Source organism: Myotis myotis, unplaced genomic scaffold, assembly GCF_014108235.1.
Source record: "Myotis myotis isolate mMyoMyo1 unplaced genomic scaffold, mMyoMyo1.p scaffold_m19_p_2, whole genome shotgun sequence".
Classification (NCBI taxonomy): Eukaryota; Metazoa; Chordata; class Mammalia; order Chiroptera; family Vespertilionidae; genus Myotis; species Myotis myotis.
In genome coordinates this window covers 22072442-22089564 of record NW_023416324.1, presented here as the reverse complement: position 1 = coordinate 22089564, position 17123 = coordinate 22072442, and the positions used below count along the sequence as shown (strand labels likewise).

The 17123-nt window shown below is 43.4% G+C and overlaps 1 protein-coding gene across 3 annotated transcripts in view; it reads left to right on the top strand.

Annotated features, from left to right (window-relative positions):
- The window catches only part of PSMB2 (proteasome 20S subunit beta 2), a 35814-nt gene extending 21651 nt beyond the window's left edge, over nt 1-14163 (top strand). For all 3 annotated transcript variants that reach the window (XM_036349054.1, XM_036349055.1, XM_036349056.1), the window contains 3 exons: nt 10195-10357; nt 11874-11923; nt 13929-14163. In XM_036349054.1, coding sequence (XP_036204947.1) covers nt 10195-10357; nt 11874-11923; nt 13929-14036 — 321 coding nt within the window. In that variant the 3' untranslated portion in view covers nt 14037-14163. The remainder of the gene's footprint in view (nt 1-10194; nt 10358-11873; nt 11924-13928) is intronic.
- Nucleotides 14164-17123: the final 2960 nt, after the last annotated feature.

Below are 17123 nucleotides of genomic sequence, written 5' to 3'. Positions count from 1 at the left end.
CATTATGATTTTTGTATCTGCCAACATCAAACAGATATACTAAATATACTTTCAGAGAATGACCTAAGGCAGAGAAAAGAAAAGGGAAACCTTGGTTAGACAGTCTCACTTTCTAAGTAATGTTTCTTTTATTTTGTTTTGGGCTTTTGAAAATGAAAGGTTTGCTTCATTTGAGACACATTTGCTCCCTCTTTTTCTCAATTTAGTGTGAAAATTTATAAACATGGGCCAGTTTGGTTTTTAGTGCTACAAAAGATAAATGTATCTGAAACAGGAGAGAGGAAAAAAAGCCAGACAGTTAGTTTAACTTAACTTCCTTGTTGTGAAGTTCAGTATAGTTTTCCAATCGTGATCAGTCATAGAATTAATAGGACACTGTTTTCACCTTCCAAATTCATAGCTTACTAGTTCACAGTCTTAGAGGGTAGCCTTCCTGCTTCATCTGTCTTTTTTTTTTCCTTTTTTAAATTAAATCTTTATTGTTTAGATTATTACAGTTGTTCCTCTTTTTCCCCCCAATAGCTCCCCTTTACCCGGTTCCCACCCCACCCTTTACCCTTACCCTCCCCCCCACTGTCCTCATCCATAGGTGTATGATTTCTGTCCAGTCTGTTCCCACACCTCCCACACCCCTTCCCCGCGCCAAGAATAGTCAGTCCCTTTCTATGCCCCTGATTCTATTATATTCACCAGTTTACTCTGTTCATCAGACTATTTATTCACTTGATTTTTAGATTCACTTGTTGATAGATGTGTATTTGTTGTTCATAATTTGTATCTTTACCTTTTTCTTCTCCTTTTTTTTTTAATTAAATCTTTATTGTTCAGATTATTACATTTGTTCCTCTTTTTTCCCCCCATAACTCCCCTCCTCCCAGTTCCCGCCCCACCCTCCGCCCTCACTCCCCACCCACTGTCCTCATCCATAGGTGTACGATTTTTGTCCAGTCTCTTCCCGCATCTCCCACACCCCTTTCCCCCTCAAGAATAGTCAGTCCATTCCCTTTCTATGTCCCTGATTCTATTATAATCACCAGTTCATTCTGTTCATCAGATTATTTATTCACTTGATTCTTAGATTCACTTGTTGATAGATGCATATTTGTTGTTCATAATTTGTATCTTTACCTTTTTCTTCCTCTTCCCCTTCTTAAAGGATACCTTTCAGCAAGCATTTCATATAATCCTGGTTTGGTGGTGATGAACTCCTTTAGCTTTTCCTTATCTGTGAAGCTCTTTATCTGACCTTCAATTCTGAATGATAGCTTTGCTGGATAAAGTAATCTTGGTTGTAGGTTCTTGGTATTCATCACTTTGAATATTTCTTGCCACTCCCTTCTGGCCTGCAAAGTTTCTGTTGAGAAATCAGCTGACAGTCATATGGGTATTCCCTTGTAGGTAACTGAGTTTCTTTCTCTTGCTGTTTTTAAGATTCTCTCTTTATCTTTTGCTCTTGGCATTTTAATGATGATGTGTCTTGGTGTGGTCCTCTTTGGATTCCTTTTGTTTGGGGTTCTCCGCACTTCTTGGACCTGTAAGTCCATTTCTTTCGCCAGGTGGGGGAAGTTTTCTGTCATTATTTCTTCAAATAGGTTTTCAAGATCTTGCTCTCTCTCATCTTCTGGCACCCCTATAATTCTGATGTTGGTATGCTTGAAGCTGTCCCAGAGGCTCCTTACACTATCCTCGCATTTTTGGATTCTTTTTTCATTTTGCTTTTCCGGTTGGGTGTTTTTTGCTTCCTCGCATTTCAAATCATTGACTTGATTCTTGCGCTCCTCTGGTCTGCTGTTGGGAGTCTGTATAATATTCGTTATTTCAGTCCGTGTATGCTTAATTTCTAGTTGGTTCCCCAATATAATATCGAGGGTCTCATTAGTTTTCTTGTAGATCTCATTAAGTTTATCGGCGGCTTCTAAACAGTTCTTGAGAGACCTTAAAAGTGTGGTTCTGAACTCTATATCTTCCATTGACAATTTTGTCCTGTTTCTTTGTCTCCGCATTTTGTTATGCTTCCTTGGTGCACCCCCTAGTGGTCTTTGTGCGCAGTCTTATAGTTAAACCTTGATTGTTGTAGCTAATACCAGGGAGGGTTTGACCTCCAGGCCAAGTGGCTATGAGAATCAGCTGTGTCTGCAGTGAGAGAACTTCTGTCCTCTAGGGAGGTGCTAATCTAGCCTTTGCCTGAGGCTATCCGGCAAATGCCTGTGTGCAGGGCTTGGGCGGGGTGGGTAGCACAGGATCAACAGGGTGGGCCGGAGAGAGCAGTTATGGCGGCTCTCAGTCCTGTCTCCAGGGGCTCCGCCTCTCTGAGTCCCAGCACCGGCTGCAAACCTCGGAGAGAAAGCTGCACTCGCTCTGACCGAAGCCAGACAGTCCTGCTTCTCCCGTTTGAGTCTGGGTCCCTAAAGACTCGCCTGTATCTGGAGCTCAGAGTCTGCGACTCCCTCCCGATTGAAAACGCCAACCGCGCCCTCCGCCGCCAGCCCGCTCCGCGCACTCCGCACCTCAGAATTTGACTTCAGCACTGCGCCTCCTCTGAGTGTCCGTATGCGTTTCTCTTTCCTCCTAGTTGTAGGACTTCCACTCAGCCAGCGTTCCTGTGGTTCTGGGTGATGTCCGTTCCGTTTTTTAGTTTCACTTTTGAAGTAGTTGTTCAAGGCAGCAAACTCCGGCGTTAACCTATGCCGCCATCTTGGTTCTCCAAGTCCTAGAAAAGAAAAAGGATTGATGATTTCCTTTAAAAAGGCTCTGTCAAAGAGGATACAAACAATTCTGTATTGCTTAGGCATTAGGGATAGATAGTTCTTCCCCAGCCCCATCTCCATCCAGAGAACCATAATCTTTTAGTGCTAGAAAAGGTACTTGTTAAATCAAGTTGGATGTTGCTGAAATCTTTTGAGATCTTTTTGTTTGAAATGGTGAACATTGCACGTTATACCATCAAACCCACCTAAAGCAAATAGCTAGTAAATTCTTCTTATCATTGCAAACTAGGGGCCCAATGCACAAATTTGTGCACCTTGAAAGAAACTGTGGGCCACGAGGTTGTGGTGGGCACAGGGGAGGGTCTCAGCCCATCCTCCGCACCCCAGCCTGGCCCCTCCTGCCGTGGCCCCCAGTCCCCTGTCTGTGGGCAACCCCACTCGCGCTGCCTTCGCTCCCACACGCTGACGGCGTGGAGCGATTGGGGCTGGTGCCAGCAGCAGGTGCAAGCAGGCGGCTGCCGGCCCCGATTGCCCCTCAGGAGTAGGGGGAAGTAGAGAAGGCCTGAGGGGTGATTGGGGCCGGTAGCCACCACTCACACCCGCTGACGACACCCGGCGCCAGCAGCACCTGCGAGTGCTGGGCAGGACCGCAGTACATCGGAGCAAAGAAGCCCCGCCTTGATCTGGCACCCCCACTCATCTGCTCCACCATCCTGCCGAGGCCGACACCTGGTATATTCCACGCACCCCCAGGTGGTCAGCACATGTCATAGCAACTGGTTGTTCCGCCGTTCAGTCTATTTGCATATTAGGGTTTTATATATATAGATAAGCTCTTGATTTAGAGTTCAGAGCACAAGTATAAGAAAAATAATTCATCCATCTTATTTGTTAATGAAGTTGAAATTTTGGGCACTGCAAAGCAGTTAAGGGGTTGGTATCTATTTATCATCACATGTATTTATTGAGTACCTACTATATATCTTACATAGTTTTAAACCCTTTAGAGCAGTGGTCACCAACCTTTCGGACCTCCTGGACCACCAGTAGTCCATGGACCACTGGTTGGTGACCGCTGCTTTAGAGGAGTCATAATGGTTGGGTGTTAAACCTGCCCTTTTTAAACTTAAAATATTATTGGTCACATAAGATGTAATGCATGAAATAGAGAACAATAGATGCTGGTATGCAAAGTAGTATATTCTGAAATATTTGAGTGTGAAACTGACATTTACAAATTGAATCATATTTTCACACTAATTTCCATTTTGTTGAGGCAGCATGGTTTCCTAGAAAAGCACACAAGACTTGGAATCAAGAAGTCTGAATTCTGGAACTGACTCTAACACTAATTAGCTGTGTAGTTTAGGGCAAGTCACTGTCTCTTCTTTGAGCCGAGTCCCCACATTTGTGAAAGCAATGTTAGATAAACTAATTGAACTTTTAGGTCCCTCCTAACTATGAACTGCATTTTTGTGAAATATTCTCAGTGGCAAAGATCGAATTTTAGGCAGCTTTGACAATCGGCTGCACTAAAAGAAATAGCAGGCACTTCCCTTCAAAGCCCAGTCTTTGTGTAGTGTATTTAGAAGTCTATTTATTAAAACACTGTCACCACTAGACAAGTCCTTTGTCCCATTAATAGTTCTGCATCTCCTTCCAAATTACTGTCCCTCCAGGAATGGAAGTATACTTCACACACTGCTTAATGTTCCAAGGTGCAGCATAGCAAAAGAAGCTGCACTGTTTTCCAAGGCACCTCTCAGCAATGTCGTTCTATTCAATTAGAGGTGGCAAAGGCTGGCCCGGCTCCAAAGGAAGACTGTCAATTCCTCTCTTTTGCTGTGTCCACGCTCGGCAGGATGCTTCCTCACGCCCACCTCTCTCCCCCTTGCTGTGACTTTGGCTTCCGCCAGATGTCACACTGCTGCTTGTCACCACCCAGACTCTCATCACTGATTTTGTTGTTTCAGTGTATTTATCACAACTGTTTTCTTTAGCTGTAAAATTTATGGAATTTCACACTCTTCTTAATCACTACAGTGTTTCTTTTTCATGAAAGAGGAAATATGCAAGGAGTTGTATGCACAAGAGTTGGAGGGAGGGAAATGTTTCATTTAACTTAAGGAAAGTTTACTTGTGTTTGCATATTAGTATATATTCAACATATTTTGTATTAATTTCATGTGTATAGCATAGTGATTAGGCAATCGTATCTTTTACAAAGTGTTCCCCCTGATATTTCCAATACCCACCTGGCAGCATATGTAGTTATTACAATGTTATTGGCTGTATTCCCTATGCTGTACTTTACATCCCTGTGACTATTTTGTAACTGCCAATTTGTACTTCTTAATCCCTTCACTTTTTTCACCCATCCTCCAACCCCCTCCTCCTGTCAACTATCTGATGTACCTTGTTTTTATCCTGTTGTATAGATGAAGAAGATCTTAAAATGGCTTAAAGCGCTCCACTTTAAAAATAAGTTTATGTTGTATATTTTTTTAAGGGAGGAAAAGATACATTTGTCTAGGTTATTTTTTTCCCACTTGTAAAGAGGCAAAATTTGGTGGTACCTTATTTTAGAAGCTAAAGTTCATTTTGAATACTCAGGATGGTCCATTTAAAATTTTTGTCTTCTTTTTTAAGTATATCATATACAACTTTAAGCACATTGGTATTTGTACTGTGAACTGTTGCATGTTTTCAATGAAAACACTAAAAATAAGAGATTAGGTTAAGTGACTAACTTTTCTAAAGCCACACATCTGGTAATAGAGCCAAATTTCAAATTCAGGGTCTAATTCTGCAGTTAGCCCAGCTGTTTCTTCTGGGGCATTTATGTTCTTATTTAATTCTAAATGCTTGACCTGTATCCTAAATTTTTCTTTACTTAGCAGCCCATGTCTAAAGGGAGGTAGGAAGAGACGAATGCAAGAGTCTAGCAAAAAGCAACAATATTTGTGCATTCAGAGAGAGGGTGGCAATTGATTTAAACTTGAACCAGTTCTCAAAACTAGGACTTGTCACTTTCTGACATTTGTTTAGTGGTTTTCTTAATCTTTCCACTTGTGATACTAGGCATTAACCATATATATAATTAAAACATATATAATGCATTCTGGTATAATTATTATTCATTCAACAAATATTTATTGAGCATACACTATATGCTTATACATCCTTGAACAAGCCAGACAGTCCTGCCTTCATGGAGCTTATAATTGGTATAAATATTTGAATAGATGGGTTGTGTCTTAAACATACTAAGTATTTCCCTAAACATTCCCCAAGCAGTCACATGTGTTGTATGTTGTAAGACTAGCACAAAATTGAATGGCTTGGAATTTGTCTAATTCCAAGAAAACATTAATGAATCAGGAGTATAGCAATCAAGAAATCCATAACTGTGGGTTAATCACTTGGAATGTCATGATTCTTAGAAGAGCAAGAGAATGACAGTACACAAGAGTTTATTTGAAATTTTAAAAAACTAGTGTGAACCAGAGATCTTTGATGGAGCATTGTCAGAAGGATTTCAGAAACTGCAAGTTGTTACACAGATGTATTGATTTAATTAGTCTAGATAACACCATTTATTTATGCTTAAGCATCTCACACATGCAAGAGTTGGTAATTCGAAGTCACACAATAATTTGTGAGTTATCTTCTGTACCACGTGTTGTAGCTTCTGAATGCCAATGTTGACAAGTTTGTGTGTCAGATACTTAAGCATAAATAAATGATATTATATAGAACAATTAAGCAATAGAGTTTACTTTAGGAATTCTGTTGACATAATCTATATGTATAAAAGCCTAACCAACTGTTACGACTGGAATGACCTGTCGACCAGTCACTATGACATGCACTGACCACCAGGGGGCGGACGCTCAATGCAGGAGCTGCCCCCTGGTGGTCAGTGCATTCCCACAGCGGGAGTGCCGCTCAAGCCAGGCTCACGGCTGGCAAGCAGAGTGTTGGCACCCAGCCCCAGCTCAGGCTTCATCCCGGCCACCTGCCGCTTAGTGCACTGCTACATCCTTCATACCCCATAAGCCTACAGTTACAATCTCCAGAGAACGGTTGAAGTGCAGATACTTGGAGTAACCAGAACGAGCCTGATAACGCCGCCCTCTGCCTTGGGCATCAAGATCAAATCTCATCCCTTACCAATTGCCCCGGAGCTACAGAGGAAGACAGCAGTATAACAAGGTGGCAACTGACAATCGGGGTAAAAGTCAGAGATGGATCTGAAGGGTGGAGGCATGGGCAATAGCACCCCCGCCCCCCAAGATCCCCAACTTAATATTGTTCACCTCAGAGCGTCTCTTACCTGGCTCCAAGTGGTGGAAAGCATCCAGCAAGACCCAAGGCATCCACCAGGGACCTCCCGGCAGGCAAGGTGCGACCCTGGCCGCAGAAGGGACATTTGGAAATATTTTTTCAGGAAGCTGCAGGGAGGAAGACAAACTCCCCATGCAACTTCCCGGTGGCTCACAGGGACATGGAAACTCCCCGGGCACACAAGCGTGGGCTCCCAGTTTCCTTTCAGTGTGCACAAATCCGTGCACCGCGCCAGTAGTTTCATACAAAATCTTTTGGTGGTGACTTTTTAAATGACATGAATTGTTTTAAATACAGTGTAATCTAATAGTATGGGCAAGATCCTCATTGGAAACAGAACATATCTGGGTTCTGCTAGTTAGGCCTCTTTGGATATCTGGGTGGATCCTTAATATGCCATTGCATCTTGATAAAATTATTTTGGTTAAGCATACAATGGATGTTCTGGCCAGTGAATGAAGAAGAGTAGAGTTATTCTTTTAGCAAAAAGATGAACTTATTTTGTGATAGTTATATTGTGATTGTATTATTAAATCTCTTGGGAGAGAGAAACCTGTTAGAATCTACCCCCTCTCTCTATCTCTCCCTCCCCTCTCCCCCCATCTCCTTCTCCCTCTCTCCCTTCCTCTCTCTGTCTCTTCCTCAATGCCTCCCTCTCCCCTTTGCTATTCTAACTTTTAACTATAAGAGTACCAAGGTATTTTGTTTGTCTCGTTTTGTAGTACTGTTTTCACACTTTAAAAATGCTATTAATTATACTGTATATATTTCTTATCTTTAAACAGTTTTGTTGTTGTTTAAAGTGGTAAGCTGGTCCTAGCCGATTTGGCTCAATGGATAGAGCATCGGCCTGCGAACTCAAGGGTCCCAGGTTCGATTCTGGTCAAGGGCATGTACCTTGGTTGCAGGCACATACCCAGTGGGGGGTGTGCAGGAGGCAGCTGATCGATGTTTCTAACTCTCTATCCCTCTCCCTTCCTCTCTGTAAAAAAGCAATAAAATACATTTGAAAAAAATAAAAATCAATAAAGTGGTAAGCTGTCAAAAGGAAATAGCCAATATACTAGGAATTAGGTAGCATCTTTTCTTCCAAAGTTTGGGATAGTTCACTTCTATTATTTTTTCTCACCGTACTCCCTAGAAGATAGAAAGGGGAAAGATTAATTAACCCAGTTTTACACATAAGGAAACAGAAGCTCATAGGGGTTAAGTGTATTCAACACATAGTCACAGAATGCAGCAGAGAATTCCAGAGCCTGGCACACTACCCACTGGGAAATGTGATAGGCAGGTAATTATTTTCTCAGAAGACTTGACTATTGCTGGTCAATTCTTACTCCTTGGAGACTATCAGCCATCTTATCCTCAAGGCAGAAACTTGTTTGTAGGTTAGATCTACTCTGTAATCGGGGAGATGTTACTTAGCACAACTGGATTGGAATTTCAAGTAAAATAATATATTTTCATGTGTTCTAACATGGGTTTCTTCAGGCTGCCAAGTGCCCATGTTAAGCAGTGTTCAAAGAATGTAAGATGACACTTTTATGACCATTAGCTGTTACTAATTTACTAGAGGCCCAGTGCACAAAATTTGTGCATGGGTAGAGTCCCTAAGCCTGGCCAGCAATCAGGGCCAATCTGTGAGGCGACTGGCGGGATGGTTGGGGGGGTCCCCCCTGGCACCCGCCTTGGCCGGCCTGGCACTGCCCGTTCACCGGCCCCACCCCCTGATCACCCCGCCACTGCTGGCACCTACTGTGGCTGGCCTGTGGGGTAGAGGGAGCTCCTGCGTTGAGTGTCTGCCCCCTGGTGGTCAGTGCATGTCATAGCAACCGGTCATTCCATCGTTCGGTCTTTTTGCTTATTAGGCTTTTGTTATATAGGATGCTGTATGATAGCAGGGCATAAAGGTATTCAGTTTCATTTAATGTGCTCTTAATTGAATGCATAAGTTTAAGGATGAGTACATAACCTTGGGCAAGGCCTGCTCATTGAGGCAAATGCAAGAGGGAAAACACATTTTGCAGAGAAAAAGGAAACCATATAAGATAAGAGTCATGCTGCTGATACCTGGGGGCAGAGGCAGACTGAATTTAACATGGAAAATGGCCCAGCTGGTGTAGAAAAGAAATAATCCACTTGGACATGAAGAACAAAGCAGACTTAGTCAAGGTTCTCTGTAGGAACTTGCATTCTTAGACTTGCAGGTAAAACAAAGAAAGATACCTAAAAAACAAACAAAACAAAAACAAAGGAGATCTATAAATCCAACTTATAATTACTTTTTATTTGTCTCATTGAAAAAATTACTTCTTTTATCTTAGGGGAATGTTATTATATTAGAAAAATGTTAGCATTTCACCTAAATCTACAGTTCTTCTATGTTTTTGTAAATTATTATTCATGGACTTTCATTATTGTCTGCATTAAAAGTTTAGTGATTTAACCTAAATATTTGAGACCTACTATCCTTCCCCAGCCCAATAATTGTTTCTAATAGAGAGGCATACAGTTAACCACTTAAGATTTTGGTTCAGGTGCTCGGCCTGAGCCTGTTTATTTAGGATGATGTGGTTCGACACTCAGAATTGTGTTTGTTGGTTTCAGCCATTAGGAGAGACACGAGAGCATCCATGCTTTGCCTTTGAAATGCTTTTGTAACAGGTTCTGGTCCATAGGCTTTAAGAAAGCAGCTTTTTCAAGTATTCTTCTGTTCAAAGAAGACAAGTGGACCTTTCTTTTTTTAAAAAAATATATTTTATTGATTTTTTACAGAGAGGAAGGGAGAGAGATAGAGAGCCAGAAACATCGATGAGAGAAACATCGATCAACTGCCTCCTGCACATCTCCTACTGGGGATGTGCCCACAACCCAGGTACATGCCCTTGACCAGAATCGAACCCGGGACCTTTTAGTTCGCAGGCCGACGCTCTATCCACTGAGCCAAACCAGTTTTGGCAGGTGGACCTTTCTTAAGCTCTTACCACATTCTGTGTCCTTTAGGGTTCTCTAAATTTTACGATTTACTTAGTTGCTGCTATTTTTTATTCATCAAGACTTGGAATGTTCACATTTGTCATAGAAAGCAATGTTGGTGTTACTCCTTTGACGATCACTTTGCCACGTCTTTCTTTTGCAGACCCCGTATCATGTCAACCTCCTCCTGGCTGGCTACGATGAGCATGAGGGTCCAGCACTCTACTACATGGACTACCTGGCAGCCTTGGCCAAGGCCCCTTTCGCAGCCCATGGATATGGTGCCTTCCTGACTCTCAGTATCCTGGACCGATACTACACACCAAGTAAGTTCTAGCAACCTAGGTGGGGAAAAGTAGCAGAGCTCTGCCCTCAGCTGCTTCCTAATTTTGTGCATTACCCCATGGAGTTGGGTGGCCAGGGCTTAAATAGAGGAGAGATCCTAAGAAGTAAATTCAGGTGCCCTCTCGAAGCTCCTTTCTCCTGTGGGTCAGTACAGTTATTGAAAAGCTGATAAAAGTCCCTCTTGAGCTTATGAGGATGAACAAGTTCCCCAGCATGACAACTGAGGGTATCTTTGTTTAAATGTCAGAGCTTTTGAAGGCCATAAGTCTAGGCCAGTGATGGCGAACCTTTTGAGCTCGACGTGTCAGCATTTTGAAAAACGCTAACTTAACTCTGGTGCCGTGACACATATAGAATTTTTTTGATATTTGCAACCATAGTAAAACAAAGATTTAAATTTTTGATATTTATTTTATATATTTAAATGCCATTTAACAAAGAAAAATCAACCAAAAAAAGAGTTCGCATGTCACCTCTGACACACGTGTCATAGGTTCACCATCACTGGTCTAGGCCCTTCCCTTGGTTCCTATCACTTAATGGCTGCCGCCTCCTACAAGATAAAGCTGGCTCTTTACTTGTCAATAAATTGTCATCTTGGCAAAGCCTCTGACATAGAGATGCTTTTGCCCTAAGTTCTAACTTCTAACCCCAATCCCAACTTCGACCTTAGCCACTGTGAGCAATAGACATTTGGGAATCTTAGCTTTTACAGGCTATAGATGCAGTGTAGATAACCACATCTCTCCTTACATTCTGTTCTTCCCTGTCAGTAGAATAAAAATCCGGCTTTTTCATTTCTTTTTGGTGCTGCCCCCTCACTCAACCTCAGCCTTGCCAGAGTTCACATCCTGAAAAGAATTAGCCTGGCCTCCTAGTGATTGTTTCTTGATTTGGCAGCTGTCAGTAATACAGCTGATTTGCCCACCAATATAACCACTAACCACCCCTGAAGCCTAACTGCATAATATGTCATCCCAGTTTGACATGCCCATGGATAGTTCCTTTGGCTCCTATTTTATGAGAGTCTCAGCCCCATCCTATGAATTCTCTTTCCATTGTTAAACTGAGAACCAGCTGGGAAAGTGAGGCTGAAACTCTGGCCCTGTCCTCCCTTTTCCTGATTTGCAGCTGGCTAGGGCAGATGGAACTGGTTTAAGCCCTGGTCTAAAGGGGGTTTGGGGTGAAGTGGGGGGATGGGCTATAAAAAAGAGGCAGACTGCTGGACTTCTCTAGAGGCAGGCCCCAGCCATGGGAGGCAGAATTCCGTCATGCTTACCCTTCTCTATAGCAAATCAATTTGCAATGGCTTGTGGCTGCCAGAGCATTGGGTCTGAGGCACCCTCAACTGCATATGGAATAAGTTTGTTGCAAGCTAGAAGGCTAGGCATTTTCCCCCTTTTCCGTTTGTATGACATGCTGACCTGAGGAAGTTTGAAACTTAATCAGAAGTTAATGGCAGAACCTTGAGTGCTTGTCCTCTGTATTCTCTTTCAGATCTCTCACGTGAGCGGGCATTGGAGCTTCTCAGGAAATGTCTAGAGGAGGTGAGTAGCTCCTGTGGGATTCTGAAAGGACTGAAAGAATACTTTGTCTCTCGCTTTGCCAATGTTGTTCCCATTCCTCCGTTACATTTTTTTCTGATCCTTGCCAGAAGGTGTAATAAATACCCACTAACCAGATGTGAAGTTGCTGCCAGGGATAGAGTTTGGTGGGTAATAAGATTATATTTTCCTCTCATGGGTCATCTCCTCATCGATGTCAATGTTTTACAATTTAATTACTTTTCTTTTTGGTTCATCCAGACCAGTGGTTCTCAAATTTTAGCATTATAATAATCATCTGAGGAACTTGTTTTTAAAAATCAAATAGATTCAGCCTCCCAGCCCCCTTCTGACATGTTTGTCCTGGTGTAGAGCCTGAGAATAGTTTAACTAGCAGGCCCAGGTGATTTTGCTGCAGGCGGTAATGGGACCATACTGGAACAACTGCTGCCCTTTATACCTACTTTATTCTTGTTCCATTTGGAGTTGCTATAGTGTTTGCTCCCCTTAACAGTGCATGAGTCCTGGAGAGGAAGCCTCTCCTGAGAATTCCAAAGGCCATAGAAAGCAACTAGAAAGCTTTGGGCAGAAGGGGAGAGTAGCCTTTACTTTATGAGGCCACAGACCCCACCCAGCCTAGTACTACTAAGAGTCAGAGGCTTTGGGGTGTGAATGGAGGATGAGAAAGAAAAGAAAGCAGCTCCCTGAGGCTTTTTCATTCTTTTACTGTTCTTGTGGCCTAAGGATTAACTTGAATTCATAGTCTAGTGAGAGTGGGAGGATGAGAGCAGGTGGGTAGGGGGGATGCTTTGAACATAATGTCAGTTTGCTCTTACACAAGCCTGTCCTTTTCAGCCCACAGTGCCCTCTTCTTCCCCTTGTTTGTGAATCCCCTTTCCAAAGCCAATGCTGAGAATAAACTCATGTGTTTTTCTTAACCATTCAGCTGAGAGGTCATATTAGCCTAGCTGGGCAACCCCAAGTGTTCAAGGAGCTGCCAGGAAGAAGCCACTGAATATTAAATGCTTTGAGACTTTATTCCTCATAAATCCTAAACGTCATCATATTAGAAACCCACATTTCCTTATTGTTACCTTTTCTTAATCTTGAGTCGTGTTTCTGGATAATAAGAGTCATCAGAAAGAGAGGATCTGGAAGTGAACTGGTTGTTGCTGCCCAGTTCTCAGTAGTGAAGGAGATGGGATGCATCCAGGGAGGGGTTGTAGGCCTGGGGAGGGGGACATTTCTGGGATAGGCTCCTCAGGAAATAGGTAGAGAACTTCGTGCCTTTCCTCTGGAGACTATTAAGTGAGGTGTCCAGGAAAGGTAGCCACAGGAGCAAAAATTTCCTCCAGCTTGTGCCTCAGTGATCTCCAGCCAGGTTAGTGGTCTGTCTGCTTCCAGGCACACAAGACCATGCAGCTCCTTGGAACAGTCTCTTAAGCAGAGAGTCTTATGAGATGCAGAAATGTTACTTTAATGACAGGTCAGCTTGGATTAGAGGAGACAGAAGCAGAGTTTGTTCCAAAAGCAGTTCTGCCAACATCCTTTCCACCACCCCTCCAGCTACACACACACACACACCAGGTCCTGAGAGTATGGGTGGGTGACTGGAGAAAACTGTTAGGACCTAGGAGTACATTGCTTTGGTCCAAAGCTTATTGCTAGGGCGATCACTCCTCTGTTGGCTTATCACCTTGGAACGTTTTAAAAGAGAAGTGTGTGTTTACCAGGCTGATTGGTAGAAGACTGTGGGGAACAGATCATCAGACTGTCTCATTCTTTCAACAGCTGACTGCCCAGAGACAGGCTCCCAGCTGCAGCTCCCAGTTCTTGCTCACCACCTTCCAGTCAGCTTTCAGCTGCAGTTTGGGTTTTCTTCAGTGTCCTAGTCCCAGCGGAATATAAGCTTCACAAAAGCTTGTGTGCCCAGTGCCTCAGTCAGAGTCTGGCCTATCAGTGGTGCTCAGTGAATGTTTGTTGACTGATTTCCTTTGTGTCTCTGCAGCTTCAGAAGCGCTTCATCCTGAACCTGCCAGCCTTCAGTGTTCGAATCATTGACAAAAATGGCATCCATGACCTGGCCACCATTTCCTTCTCTAAACGCAGCTCCTAACAAAATGCCCTCTCTCCCACTTGCCAGGGAACTTTTTTTGACGGGCTCATTTATTTTTTTCTACTCGTTTGATGTGCAGTCTTGATAGATGGTTAATTCAGAATAAAGCTGACTATGGATAAATTGAGCTCTCTGGTTGGAATCTCAGTTTACCTGACATCACTCAGGAAGGAAATGGAGAAAGGATAATCTGCTTGGACTTTTGGCTTAGACTGTCTTTCCTCCTGTTACTTTCCCTCTGTTCATGCTCTGATTGCCCCTTAGCAGCCCAACACCCCACATTCTATTTCACTGCCTGACTTCTTTCCCACCTAGCTCATTCGTATATCATGCTGGCTAATGTCTCATTCCTTCTAAAGCAGTGATTCTTTCTTCCCCCTAAGCTAAAAAAATTTAAAATAATTAATATAAATGGGTATTACGTGCACTTAGTAAAAAAAATGCACACAGTATAAAGACACATAGTAAAAAATGTTTCTCTTGTCCCTAAAATTTGATCACCTGCTTCCCGTCCCAGAAGAAACTTCAGATATGCTGTTCCAGTATAAAATGTGCACATGTACACACACACACCCTCCTTTAAAAATAAGGCTGCACTCCCAGGTTTCAACTAAGTAGGTTTGGGGCTAGGAATACTTAAAGCTTCCCAAATAATTCTTATCCTCAGTCCTGACAGAGAACCCCTGGATTGAAGTTAGTTTGAGGCAGTGATCCTCAAACAGCACACATCCCTGGAGGGCTTAATTGAAACATAGCTTTCTGGGTCCTACCCTTATAGCTTCACATGTTTGGGGTGTGACCTGTGATTTTGCATTTCCAACATTTCCAATTGTAAGATAAACCCTGAGAAACCAAGATGGCGCCATAGGTAAACACTGGAAATTGCTGCCTCGCACAGCCACTTCAAAAATACAACTAAAAGACAAGACGGACATCATCCAGAACCACAGGAAGGCTGGCTGAATGGAAATTCTACAACTAGAAGGAAAGAGAAAAGCACTGAGACTCAGGAGGTGCGGAAGTAAAGTGCAGAGGTACGGAGGCGCACGCCGAAAGGGCTGGCAACTGAGGACGCGGTGCACGTGGAAAGGGCTGGCAGCTGAGGATGCGACGCACCTGGAAAGGGCTGGCAGCTGAGGACGTGGCGCACGTGGAAAGGTCTGGCAGCTGAGGACACGGTTGTCTTTTTTAATCGGGAGGGAGTCAAGCTCCCAACTGCTCTGAACTCCAGTTCCTGATGAGTCTCTAGGGACCCAGACTCGTACGGGGAAAAACTGGACTGTCTGGCATCGGGCAGAATTCGAGGGCAGCTTTCTCTCAGAGGTGCTTGCAGCAATTACTGGGACACTGAGACGCGGGGCCTCTTAGGGTAGGACTGGGGAGCAGCCATAGCTGCTTGCTTCGCCCTGTTGATTCCCTGAGACCCCGCCCCACCCAAGCTGTGCACAGAGGCTTTTGCATATGAAAGGCCTGGCCCTTTGCAACCTGAAAATTACCTAACAAACTGCAGCTGAATCAGAGAGACCCAGAACTTCCAAAAGAAGGTCCAAGGCCCCACAGCAGCTTGCATTGCTTCACAGCTGGGCCTCATCTGGGCACCTCCAAACCCCAAAGAAGAGGAATCTCTCCATAGCTCCTGCTGGGTAGCCTCAGGCAGAGGCTAAATTAGCACCTCCTTAGAGATCCAAGAGCCAGTGTACCCAGTGGTCAGAGTGGGACCATCCAGATTACAACTCCTCAGATCCATAGGGACACACTCAGGAGGCAGATTCAGTGAGCACCAAAGCACCACTGAAGCAAGTCTTGCCCTGGAAGGGTGTCTCCAGCTCAGAAGTTCTCCCACTGCAGAGACAGCTGATTCTCACAGCCAGTTGGCCTGGAGGTCAATTCCTCCCAGTGATACCTACAACAATCAAGACTTAACTATGCCCTAATCGGTTTGGCTAAGTGGATAGAGTGTCGGCCTGTGGACTCAAGGGTCCCAGGTTCGATTCCGGTCAAGGGCATGTACCTTGGTTGTGGGCACATCCCCAGTGGGGAGTGTGCAGAAGGCAGCTGATTGATGTTTCTAACTCTCTATCCCTTTCCCTTCCTCTCTGTAAAAAATCAATAAAATGTATTTAAAAAAAAAAAAAAAAAGACTTAACTACAACAAGACTGCACATAGCCCACAAAGGGGTGCACCAAGAGTGTCCACCTCAGGTAACTGGGGAGGCTGAGCCACTGGGCCCTATAGGACACCTAGCACAGAAAACCACTCTATCAACACAGGGAAGCATAAAAAATGCGGAGACAAAGAAACAGGTCACAAATGACAGAAATGGAGGAAAGCAAACTACTGGATATAGAGTTCAAAACCACACTTATATAAGGTTTTTCATGAATTTTCTAGAAACTGCCGATAAATTTAGTGAGACCCTCAAGAAATCTAGTGAGACCACCGATAAATTTAGTGAGACCCTCAAATCTAGTGAGACCCTCGAGGTTATGAAAAAGAACCAACTAGAAGTTTAGCATACACTGACTGAAATAAAGGATATTATGCGGAGCTCCAACAGCAGACTAGATGATTGCAAGAATCAAGTCAAAGATTTGAAATACAAAGAAGCAAAAATCACCCAACCAGAAAAACAAAAAGAAAATCCAAAAATATGAAGATAGTGTAAGGAGCCTCTGGGACAACTTCAAGCGTACCAACATCCGTATTATGGGGGTGCCAGAAAGAGAGAGAGCAAGATATTAAAAACCTATTTGAAGAAATAATGACGGAAAACTTCCTCTACCTGGTGAAAGAAATAGACTTACAAGTCCAGGAAGTGCAGAGAACCCCAAACAAAAGGAATCCAAAGAGGACCACACCAAGACACATCATAATTAAAATGCCAAGAGCAAAAGACAAAGAGAGAATCTTAAAAGCAGCAAGAGAAAGACAGCCAGTTACCTACAAGGGAGTACTCATACGACTGTCAGCTGATTTCTCAACAGAAACCATGCAGGCCAGAAGAGAGTGGCAAGAAATATTCAAAGTGATGAATAGCAAGAACCTGCAACCAAGATTACTTTATCCAGCAAAGCTATCATTCAGAA